The 13,009-nt window shown below is 31.5% G+C and overlaps 1 protein-coding gene across 5 annotated transcripts in view; it reads left to right on the top strand.

Moving 5' to 3' along the window:
• Positions 1 to 2,036: 2,036 nt before the first annotated feature.
• Positions 2,037 to 13,009, top strand: part of LOC139513601 (pre-mRNA-processing factor 40 homolog B-like) — a 31,374-nt gene continuing 20,401 nt past the window's right edge. For 2 of the 5 annotated variants that reach the window (XM_071302251.1, XM_071302247.1), the window contains exons 1-7: positions 2,038 to 2,099; positions 7,765 to 7,821; positions 8,817 to 8,925; positions 9,802 to 9,906; positions 10,294 to 10,376; positions 11,606 to 11,716; positions 12,261 to 12,381. In XM_071302251.1, the coding sequence (XP_071158352.1) occupies positions 2,040 to 2,099; positions 7,765 to 7,821; positions 8,817 to 8,925; positions 9,802 to 9,906; positions 10,294 to 10,376; positions 11,606 to 11,716; positions 12,261 to 12,381 (646 nt within the window). In that variant the 5' untranslated portion in view covers positions 2,038 to 2,039. The other 3 variants (XM_071302249.1, XM_071302248.1, XM_071302250.1) reach the window with 3 other exon arrangements.

Raw genomic sequence — 13,009 nt, 5'->3', positions numbered from 1 at the left:
AGTAATGAAAGTCTGTTTCAACGAACTATTTCTATATCCAACTTGCAGAGTGATTTCTGTTTTATAGAATATGTACCAAAATTCAATTACACATTATTTGATGGGACAGACGACAGATGAAATTCAAAACCAAAAGAAGCCATGGAACTTCATGGCAATATTGATATTTATAAACATTTAAGTGTGACAGTCCGGTGACTTTCAGCATTAGTGTCAATTGTATTTTTGTGCATAGTAAGGTAGATTCATGTTATACCGCCATCTAGGATTGTTCAATCCCAGTTCAAAATCGGTCTAGCTATTTGCCCAAATCTGCAAATTTGGAGACAGATTTGCAATTTATAGGTTAGACTCTGTATTTATATAAAGAAAACTTGGTGATTTATTGTTTAACTCAAAATATTTAAACAAATATAAAATTCTGTGTTTAAGAATCAATTTTATCAAACCATTTAAGGGGAGATAACTCTTTTAGTAAAATTAAAATGTATGCTGGACTGACAGGGAAATTCTTAATGTTTAAAAACAAGTTCCGTGACACTATTTTTTCATTTTCTTTTTTTATAACATATTATAAAACCTTTCTTCTCAAAATTTATTTCAAAATTCTATCACAGATAGATTTTTTTTATGCACACAAATGTGTTTTTTCATGAACAATCTAACCAAATTTAGGCAATTTTCAAAGACTCATACTTTTTATTATATTTTTGAAAAAAGCATAGTAAAAGCTTCATTTTGGCAAAGTATAAGAAAATTCTATCTCAAGAAATATATACCTATGATCTACCTTAAATTAATGAAAATGAACCTTGCGTGTTAAACTTGATTTCATATGGGTGAAAACGTTATCAGTGATCTTATGATCAAATGCACCAATACCGGAACAATACTACAATAAAAGTGCATGCCAATACTGGTATAAATACTCCAGTATTGTCATAGGTTCATATACGTTTCCTTAATTATACGAAAACTAAAAGAAGAAGTTAAATCATATAAAAATAACCCCTTAACATCACTCCTCTGAAAATATGTATTGGTTAACTATCAAAAAAAAAACTGTTAAAGGAGCATTATAGCTACGAGATATAAAATTAATAAAATAAAAATATTTTCATTTGTTCAATCATTACTTTATAAAGTGAAACTGTGAAATATTAAATCGCTTTTAGCAGCCAATTTGGTTAAATTTTGTCAAAATAAGCTAAGAAACATCGCCGATTAGTTATTCACTTACACGTGAAAGATTTGACCTCGTTTAATTCGTATTCAAGTTACCTTCCATTTAACCCCTTAGTTAGAGATGGATTAAGAATTAATTATTCGTGTTCAGTTATTAAAAGGACAAGAATGTCAACAAATTGAAAATGAGACAGGGGTAATCCATTTGATTAACTGATTCGATCCACAAAAACTCATTCTAATACCAGTAAAACGATGATGAATGATTATTCGAAACCAATATGATAAAATCAGAGACACATATTGTATTATATGTCTCTGATAAAATCAAACAAACCTAAACAAATCCATTTCCACTAGTTTGCTAGTATCGATTCATATCTATATTTATGTTTATATCGGGTTATTCAACCGCCGGCAGTCTTTGGATGTCCCCTATATAGTTAATCAGATGTCGTCTACTAAAACCTACACACGAAACTCCATACACATATTATCAAGCCCATGCATTTTAAATTGTTTATTTTAAACTTTTTAAAATTTGGATATACGTTTTTGTATGTTTTAAATCAAAAATAAGAAAAAAGCATAATGACAAATGACAAAAAACTTATCTCCGAGAAAAATTCTAAACGGAAAGACCCTAATAAAAAGGTATGTTGAAAATTTACATGCAGAAAGCTGATATATGTACAATTCAGGATATACCTGGTTTTTATAAAGTTAAACTTAAGCTAAAATATTTAAATTAGAAAGCTGTGAAAATTTCAAAATTTGGTTGAACAGATCTATACTAGGGATATTTTATAATCAGTGGTGGTCTGACACCTTCTAATTGAAATAAAATTCCGGAAATGTATCCGGTATTGTTTCCAAAACTATATTTTTTTAGGACTTCCGAATTCAAGATGGCGGTAGGTTGCGTGTTTTTATGAAAAATACTTTTGTTTTCACATATTTCTTTATTTTTAAAAGAAAACTGGTTTCGCTATCAACCAAAAAATAAAGAAAATTCCTTTACTATCACCCGTATGATAAGATAAATATCCTGCATCAGGTTTGTCAATAATTAAACAAGTGTGAAGTACACGTTCAGCTACTTTTTTTATGCAGTATCAGTGTATCACGAACCTGTGAGTCTGCTAGACACGTCCTGATTACACAAGATGAGTCCTATCGTCCTCCAGATTATCCTGTAGATGTCATTTTTTTCTGAAAATTTAAGAATATATAATATAAGGTTCATCGTAACAAATGGACAAAAATGGTTGTATTTACCTCAAAAACTACTCTGAGTATAGACAGTCAAAATAATTATGAGGTCTTGAAAGGTTATTTTATGTTTTGTTGGAAGTGGATGTAAGGCGTCAAAGAAAAAAAAAGAAAATAGCCTTTCAAGACATCATAAATATTTGGACTTGCAACTTTTCCCAAAACTCAGTAAAATTTGACAGACCCGAAATTTGAATGTGAATAAAATCTTTCCGAAAATTCAGTTCCATCAAATTTTACTGAGTTTAATATTTTATATTCTCCGGAAGTGATGTTTCTTTGTAATTCTGGGAAACCATTTTGAAAACAAGAAAATATATATGCCCACCTCAAATGGAATAGTATCTTATTTTATCATTTCTTTTGGATATTTCTGGAATTATTTTGCATCAAGAAGCACAAAAAGGTTGGACATTGTAACTACATCGTAGGAAGGCGTCCCAGAAAAAAATAAAAATAGCCGGCGTGCCAGATGTCATTTTTTCAACTAAATTAGAATTTGCAGCTAAATGATAGCATCAAAGGCATAAACCTTGCTACTTAAAAGATTTTACTAATGAAAAGATATTATTTAAGGGGTCATCCATAATTGTCAACCATTTTCCAAAGTGTACAAAACGTACACTTGGGGGGAGGGGGTTAAAAAATCAACATTTTTACAGTACGCTTTTTTTTAAATTTCCGGAATTTATATCGTTTCCGTAGGGAAAGTCGATTTATAAAATCGAGAATTGGCTTGGGTGTGGTTCTCTTCTTATTTCTTCTTTATTATTTTTTACTTGATGATAATGATTTCTATATCATAATGCTACTCAATCGGGATTGAACGATTAAAAGATCAAATCATATGAAAACTAAATCTTTCAAAAATGTGAACTAGTAAAATTATTTAAACAAAAAGTTTGCAAGCATTTCTCAGTACCCCGATTGTCAATTTCACCTGCTTTATTGTTGATCTATATCGTTTTACTCTGTTTAATAAACAAAATTGATGGAAACACTAAATTCTTTGAATGTTTTGATTTTGACAAGACGCCATTTTATGAAAAGATTTTAAACTGGTCCTTCGATTAATTTCCTTGTAATGAGCGCATTCCAAAATTATAGTAAACCAGTAAACCGGAAGTAAACTTATTTTTCTTACCATTCCCACTGTGTGATAGGGGAAACACTAATCTTTGTACTCTTTATTCTGACAAAACACAAGCATCACAGATAGATGTCATCAAATAAAACAGTCAGATATGTTTTAGTTTTTTTTTCAATGCAAATTTCTATATTAAACTAAGATATAATTGACAGGATCTTCTATTTTATTAAGAATGACGGATTCTTCTCTTGAAATCGGAAAATGGTTGATGTACACTTTTTGAGGGAGGGTGGGGGGTCTGAAAAAGTGTACGTTTTGTACACTTTGGAAAATGGTTGACAATTATGGATGACCCCTAAACCTTATGTAGTTAAAATTTTGGTAAAACTACAAAATCACAATTTGTGATAAAACTTCGAATTTGCTACTCAAGTCAAATAAGTGATTTAAAAATCACTTATTTCAATAAGTCCCCTGATTCCAAAAAGGGAGAATAGTTCCATTCTTGCTAGAGTGCCGTCAATTGAGGATCTGCAAATCTGTGATGACAAAGGCATTTCCTCGCTAGATCATTTTGCAGTTCTTTGTACAGTCAGGGGACTTACTCAAATAAGTGATTTTTAAATCACTTATTTGAGTAACAAAATTGAAGTTTTGTCACAAATTGTGATTTTGTAGTTTTACCAAAATTGTAAACACATAGGTTTTAATAATATCTTTTCATTAATAAGATTGGCAAAAATGAACTTTTTGCTTCTTTCATGTAGCAAGGTTTATGCCTTTGATGCTATCATTTATCTGCAAATTCTATTTTAGTTGAAAATATGCTATAATAATGGCTTTACATAATAGACTCATACTTTCTTAACAGATTTTTCCCAGCAGTGGGAGTATTTTTCCTGTAAAGTTCAAGGTTTCATCTTTTAGATTATGTAATAAAATTCTACTGTTCGCGATTAAAAATTTCACTGTTCGGGGGTGTTGAAATTAGTGGGGGTTATTAAAATAATGATACTTAAATAAGTGATTTTTGGGGAGGAAATAGAGGTATGATACTTAAACAAGTGATTTTTATGTCATTATCCTAGATTCAGTACAAGGTCATCACCTGAAATGACTTGGTCATCCTAGACAACACAGATGTTGGTTCTGATAAATTTAGAAACATAATTAGTCCCTGGATCATTAGTATTCTATATTTAAAGCTATAATAAAATTCAATCACTTCTTCTAGTGAATAATTTGTACTACTTAAATAGGTGATTATTAAAGAAAGACAACTCTTACTTCCAATCTGTATGGAAATAATGTTACTTAAATCAGTGATTTAGAAAATCACTCATTTAAGTAAGTCCCTTGACTGTTGTAAACTTAATATAACAAAACCACCAAAGCAAAGAAAGTCCGTGAGTTTTCAGAAGTTCAAAGAAATAAACATTGAAAACATCGAAATGGATATAAACAATTCTCTTCTCCTAAATGAGCAAAATACTTCGGTTGAACAGGTTGTTGCGTCATACGACTCGGTGCTTCAAACTGTCCTCGACAAGCATGCTCTAGAACAATCAAAAGTTATCACTCAACGACCAAACACTGAGTGGTACACTGATGAGTTGCGATTTGATAAGCGTGAACGGCGCAAAGCTGAGCGCCAAATGCGAAAAACAAAACTTGAAGTACATAAACAAATTTACAAAGAACATTGTTCCAGAACAAGCAAACTGCTCTTCAAATGCAAGACAGATTATTACTTAAATAAAATTTCTGAAGTTGGACATGGTCAAAAGAAACTACATAAGCTCACAAACGGTCTAATGGGAAACATAAACATTGTGGTTTTGCCATTGCATCAGAGTGAAATTGAATTATCAAATGTAGATTCAGGAATTTTTTCCTTGGAAAAATTGAAACAATAAAGTCAAAAGACCAACCTTTGTTTACTGAATGAATCGTCTGCATATGAGAATGAAGAACTCAAATACGATTTAAAATTTGAAGGCCAACCACTCACCTACTTTACACCTGCATCTGTACAGGAAGTATGTATAATAATTTGAAAGCTCCAACAAAATCATGCGAATCAGATCCACTTCCGACAAAGATATTAAAACCGTGTTTGAACAGTTTGGCTGCCGTCATCACCAAGATAGTGAACTTGTCACTCGAACAGTGTTGTGTACCACCATCTTTCAAAGAGGCAGTTGTTCAACCACTCTTGAAAAAGGCTGGTCTAGACAAAGAGGTATTGAAAAATTATCGACCCGTCTCGAATCTTCCGTTTGTATCCAAAGTAGTCAAAAAGGTTGTTGAGACCCGCTTTGAAAACCATCATACGACAAACTCTCTTCACGACAATGTACAATGAGCCTACCGTGCGTGTCATTTGACTGAGACAGCATTACTTCGTGTACATCATGACATCACTGTTGCACTTGATAACAACTGTTGTGTCGTTTTACTAATACTAGACCAATCAGCTGCTTTCGATGTTAAAGATCATCCTATTCTGATAAAGTGGATGGAATACTCTTGTGGGATAACCGGTACAGCACTTAGTTTGTTGAAGTCGTATCTCAAGACGCGGACTTAACGAATGGCTATTGGTTCGTTCTTTCAGATGAGATTCGTCTCCTTTTTGGTGTTCCTCAAGAATTGGTCCTGGGACCAAAACTTTATTGCATTTTCTCAAGACCAATTGGCGAAATATGTAAACGTCATAACATGAGTTATCACTATTATGCAGACGACACACAAGTTTATTTCATGTTCAAGCGACTTGAGGCTTGCGTAGCTGATATCAACAAGTGGATGTGCTCGAACATGTTAAAATTAAACAAGGATAATACGGAACTGATAGTATATGCTCCAAAAAACTGAGTGAAGGACCTTTCAAACTTGAATCTCAATTTTGGTGGAAACATTTACTGATCAAAGCCTTTAATATAAATTCACTTTCATGAACAGTTGCACTTATTTAAGTAATTTAATTTAAGTTATTTAAAAAAAAAAAGATGTGGTATTTTTGGCAAATGAATCAATGCTATCCAAAGAGTTCAAAGGAGTAATTTATATTAACAACTATAGGCCACCATGCATACAGTCGTAAACAATGGGAAAACTCATACCATATCATGCATATAGTAAGCTATAAAAAGGCCCTGATATGAAACTTGTGGAACAATTCAAACAAGAAAACTAACGGGTTTATCAGTAACAAAACAATTTACTAAAAACAAATATGAAGGACCTAACTAAATCAATAAAAAAAATATCACAGGTCCTTCACATGGCATAGGCACAGAAAGAAATTAACAGCGCTTTCTGTTTATTTGATTTTTTTTTAGATCTACAGTTTAAGGTAGCAATAGAAAATATCAAAATTTTATATGACAAACACCATGAACACATGAAAAAAGTGATTTTTGAAAATTGCTGAAGAGACAATGGTTTAGTTAAAGACATCAAAGCTGTGATATTTGAAATAATACACGTCTATAACCTATCTGAAATAATACACATCTTCAGTTGCAAATTTCCCTGAGGTGCTATCCAGCACTTTGATTTATTAAATATTTTGATGGGCATTTTTTTTTCATGCAGAAGCCGAGAAGGTGTAAGAATAAACTAAGTTATGAACAACTTTGAGATGCTCCCTCTCAGGTTAAAACTACATTGTATTGACTATTGTATTGATTGTCCTTAATTGACATGGACAATATATATAGGTATCTTCAACTATAGGTGAGTTAAAGGGTTTAACTGATTAAAGGATTTAACTGAGTAGAGAGAATCAAAGCAATTCAGACCTGTGTTTTCTTATTTTTGCACCTTCCGCAGAAAGGGAAAAAAATGCCCATCAAAATCCCCAACAGATTATACATGTTATATCTCTCTGAACATGCTGAAACACAAAATGCATTAAACTTTTATATGTCTAGTGGATGCCAGGTTTACCAACCGTGCAACGGCTGTATAGCCAGTCAAGGTCGTTAAAAACTTCCATTTGTTGTTGGATGCCAGGCATTTAAACCTTTAACAACTTGACAAGTCTGAAGTGTACTCAGAGTAGTTTTTGAGGTGTAAATACAGCCATTTTTGTCCATTTGTTATAATGAACTTTTAACTTTGAAATCTCTGTTATAAATAACTTAAAGCCTCATTTATAATTTAACGTTCATCATAATCATTATAACAAATTGTGAATAATTTAATTTTAGCAACCACCTGATTATCCAACAGGACCTCCAAATCCAGCTTCAAGGTCACCTTTTGGGGTAGGTACTTAAACTAACAAAATTTTGATTTTTGATGTTTTATAGATAATCCATGCATATGCATGGAACATTAGGTTTGTAAAACAAAATATGTATAGTTTCTGCAGTCTAAGAAATACAAAACTAACTCTTAGTTGCCATGCGTTTTTAGTTTAGACTCAAACCTGAGAACAAGTGACTTGTTTTCACTCCATTAACATAATATATATATAATTAACATCAACATGTCATTTTAGTTTTGAGTTACTATTTTAAAATCGTTTGCATACAATTATGTGGAACTTTAGTACATATAGTATATAAAACAGTTAAGTTTCCGTTAGAATAGGACAAAACAAATGCTTAAAAAATAAAAATTAATGATAACATTTAAAAAGGTCCATAGAAAGACACAAAATGATATCTGATTAAAAATAAATTAGCATCTCTGTCCACTGTCAACATGAAAGAACAAAATCAGGAAAAAATGTAAATTAATAATCTAAACAACAGAGTATTGGTACATCTTTAACATTCAGGTGTGTTTGGGTCCACTGTTTAAAAGTGTTTTGTCAACCTAAAAATAACAAAAGACAAATGATATACATGTATCATCTAGCATCATATTCCATACTTTTTATGCTTTAAGGCTAAATGTCGATTTGATTCCTAAATTTTAGTACAATAGAACCCAAAACTAAGAAATTGACAATGAATTGGCAAAAAGTAATTTGGACTTTTACGGGCGGCCTGAATTTTCTTAAATTTACCGGTAATCAATAGCCAGGAATTTTTCTCAACACTAGTTTTTATGTCAAGTTGTTTGTAACTCATTTTGCTTGCCTTTTTTAAAAAAAACATGCACATATTTTTTGTATTTTACTTATTTGTAAATAAGTACATATACATGTAACTGGCTGTAGAAAACATTTGTGAGGTATTTGTTTTACAGCTCTTACAATTGACTGTTTTGTTTATATTATTTACAACTAAATATTATTTATTTTAATTGTTAGATGCCACCTGGCATGCCTGGAGGACCACCAAGATTTATGCCACCAATGGGTCCAGGAGGGCCTGATATGAATGCTCCTCCAATAATGCCACCTGTCATGCCACCAACAGGTAGTGTACTAAGTAATTAGTTATCATCCTAACAGGTAGTGTACTAAGTAATTAGTTATCATCCTAACAGGTACATGTAGTGTACTAAGTAATTAGTTATCATCCTAACAGGTAGTGTACTAAGTAATTAGTTATCATCCTAACAGGTAGTGTACTAAGTAATTAGTTATCATCCTAACAGGTAGTGTACTAAGTAATTAGTTATCCTCCTATTAAGGATGTCAATTACTATAAATCATGTACTGCATAGATTGTCAAAGTTGCCCTCGCATTAACCTTTTTTCATATTTTGTTCAATCAAAAATTTAAAGTAAAGATTCAAAATGTCTTCTTTAAACTTTATCATGTATGTCATGTATGTACAGTATTTAAAAAAATGATGAGTTGAATAATTTCTGTCAAGTACATTTAATTTGTCACTGACAAAATGCTTCTGTGAAACAATACCATTAAATCATTTCACTATCAAAATTTGTATTCTACACCCCTATTAGTGTTATCTTAATTATTATATCAACACACTGTTACTTGTACATGTGTTTATTATAGATTTACACATTGGTTATAATACACAATAAATAATTTGTCTCATAAATTGTGCAAACTCTATCTACACTTAGATAAGATACTTTCCCTAAACATTAATGTTAGATACAGAATTTGTTAATACTATTTGTTATATTACACTTCATGAATGACTGGCGTTATATAGAAACCATTAATGACTAAATAATGTGTGTCAAAATAGAACATTTAAAGTGTAAACAAATATTTGCCTTAGTGCTGTGGTAAAAAAAACACACACACACAATAGGACTTCATACATGTACTACCCTATAGATTTAATTTAAAAACTTTATTTTTGTTTCATCTTAGGTTTCCCAGTTCCACCTGGAGGAATGCCACCAGGGGGAATGCCACCAGGAGGATTTCCACCTGGAGGGATGCCACCAGGAATGCCACCTATGTTTCCTCCAGCAGGTATTGTTTATTTGATCATTTTGTTTAAAAAAAAATATATGGTCACATTCCTTCACTCTTTAGCAGAATTAGACAGGTGCATATTAGCAGGTGACATTAGCTTTCATGATTTATATTGTATGTTTTCGGGGAATTGATCTCCCTCATAAAGAGCTACGATTCCTAGTCAGTCATTTTTTTTTCACAGAACTAGAAAAGGGAAACACAAAATAGTGTCCATGAAAATAAGTTGGTTTACTGCACATTGCAAATTGTGACAGGAGTTAACACCCTGTCATGACTCAATGTACATATTCAACACTAAATGGAGTTTAGTTTTTAATACGTTTATCATGTTTAAATGTTGTCCACAAAGTATAATAAAAAAACTTATAAATTGTTTTGCAGGAGTAAATCCCGTCGTGGCAGCTGTAGCACAGACAGGTTCAGCATCTAATTCTCCTTCATCTGGTGACGGTAAACAGGAAAAGGTAAACCTAACTTACCCCTGCTATATTTATCATGATTGCATTTATGTTCAAAGTCTGTAATATAAAAGTTTTAGTACAGTTGTGGCCTTTGAAATGCTTTTGTTTTAAATTTTAATTTCTGAAACATCACTTTTCAAATTTTGTCTTCAAAAGTTTTATGAGAAAATAATTCATAAACATTTTTATGTATAAACTTAAATTATCAATTACAATATCAATTTCTAGTCGTAATATGTTTTGTGAGGTCTGAATACTTGGCAATTGATGTGAATATAAAAAAAGAAGATGTGGTATGATTGCCAATGAGACAACTGTCCACAAGAGACCAAAATGACACAGAAATTAACAACTATAGGTCACTGTACAGCCTTCAACAATGAACAAAGCCCATACCGCATAGTCAGCTATAAATGGCCCCGATATTACAATGTAAAACAATTCAAACGAGAAAACTAACAGCCTTAAGTTCATTAATTATTCCTCATTTATCAGAACAAAAGTATACAATTGTTGGCTTGTTAATAACATGTTGGTGTGCTTTTAAATTGTTGGCTTGTTAATAACATGTTGGTGTGCTTTTAAATTGTTGGCTTGTTAATAACATGTTGGTGTGCTTTTAAATTGTTGGCTTGTTAATAACATGTTGGTGTGCTTTTAAATTGTTGGCTTATTAATAACATGTTGGTGTGCTTTTAAATTGTTGGCTTGTTAATAACATGTTGGTGTGCTTTTAAATTGTTGGCTTGTTAATAACATGTTGGTGTGCTTTTAAATTGTTGGCTTGTTAATAACATGTTGGTGTGCTTTTAAATTGTTGGCTTGTTAATAACATGTTGGTGTGCTTTTAAATTGTTGGCTTGTTAATAACATGTTGGTGTGCTTTTAAATTGTTGGCTTGTTAATAACATGTTGGTGTGCTTTTAAATTGTTGGCTTGTTAATAACATGTTGGTGTGCTTTTAAATTGTTGGCTTGTTAATAACATGTTGGTGTGCTTTTAAATTGTTGGCTTGTTAATAACATGTTGGTGTGCTTTTAAATTGTTGGCTTGTTAATAACATGTTGGTGTGCTTTTAAATTGTTGGCTTGTTAATAACATGTTGGTGTGCTTTTAAATTGTTGGCTTGTTAATAACATGTTGGTGTGCTTTTAAATTGTTGGCTTGTTAATAACATGTTGGTGTGCTTTTAAATTGTTGGCTTGTTAATAACATGTTGATTTTAAATTTAGAAAAGTGTGTGGTCAGAACACAAGGCACCAGATGGCAGGACATACTATTATAACTCTGTGACAAAACATTCCAGCTGGGAGAAACCAGATGATCTTAAAACAAAGGCAGAAGTATGATTAATAGTAGTCTTAAATTGAATTAGACAAAAGCATGTCTTTATAAATGCTGTTCTCAACTCATTATTGGTGCTTTTTGTGAAAAATGAAAGACAAAGTTTTGGTGTAGTTTAACTGGAAGAATAGAGCTCTTCACAGTTAGTTCGGCCATATTGGATAGGGGGGCAGATTTTCATAATGGAGGTAATAATGGTGTGAAAAATACGAGAACACTTCATTAAAACAGAGCAGTTGCTTAGAAACAGGCATAGGACTTTCAAACTATTTCCACCTCTTTCAAAAAAATCTGCCCCTTATCCAATATGGCTGAACTAACCATGAACAGCCCTATTTCAACAGCTTATTTTATTTACATTCAATTCTGTTTAATCATTAAGTGACTTTTTATTTGAGATACTTAATTATTATGTCTCTGAGCTGATCAGTTTTTATTCTTCTATCGAAAAATACATTAAACATGGTAAATTAGATATAAGTTATTGACAGGGCAAGTAGAAATTATCAACTAACTCTTCATATGACTCTATGTACATTTCAGCTAAAGCTATCACAGTGTCCTTGGAAGGTATATAAATCTGATACAGGAAAAGTATATTACCACAATACAGAAACAAAAGAATCCAGATGGACTAAACCAAAAGAATTGGAAGAATTAGAAGGTAGAAACACTCATTTGATGTACAATGTAAAACATCAGCAATAATGTCTCCCTTGGCTTTTTTAAATAGACCAAGTATAAATATTTGTATGGTGATTGATCCACTCATTCATACAAACTTGCAAAAGGAATTAGCAGAGTTTGATATGAATGTTTCTTATCAAAGGTATATTTCACCAATATCTGAGAAAAAGTCTAAAAATCAGTACCATCAACTATTTTTATAGGAATTATGCCCATTTGAAATCTAATTAATATATATGTGAAAAATTGCAAATCATTGTAAGCACCCCTACATTTTTGCAAGATTTTAATGGAATTTGTTCCAACAAAGTCTTGGATGAGTTCAATAATCTTTACTGATTTTTAGAGGAATTAAATTCTTAAGGAAATTTTCATTGTAAGTGATCTTATACCTTCATTTCTTGTGGGATATTTATGAATAATTTGGAAGAAAAACCAAAATATATATTGGAGTCCTTGTCCTTGGAAGTTTAAATATGTGGAACAACAGGGGAAATTGAATTCTGTTCTTTTATGAATATTATTATGACCTTTTTAATTATTATTTAATTATTATACAGTGTCTTCCCTAGAAAATTTTTGATGCATGGTGGGTTTAAGGTGAA

Source organism: Mytilus edulis, chromosome 2 (genome assembly GCF_963676685.1).
Source record: "Mytilus edulis chromosome 2, xbMytEdul2.2, whole genome shotgun sequence".
Lineage (NCBI taxonomy): Eukaryota > Metazoa > Mollusca > Bivalvia > Mytilida > Mytilidae > Mytilus > Mytilus edulis.
The sequence above is the reverse complement of the archived record's forward strand: the minus strand, read 5'-3'. Positions and strand labels throughout refer to the sequence as shown.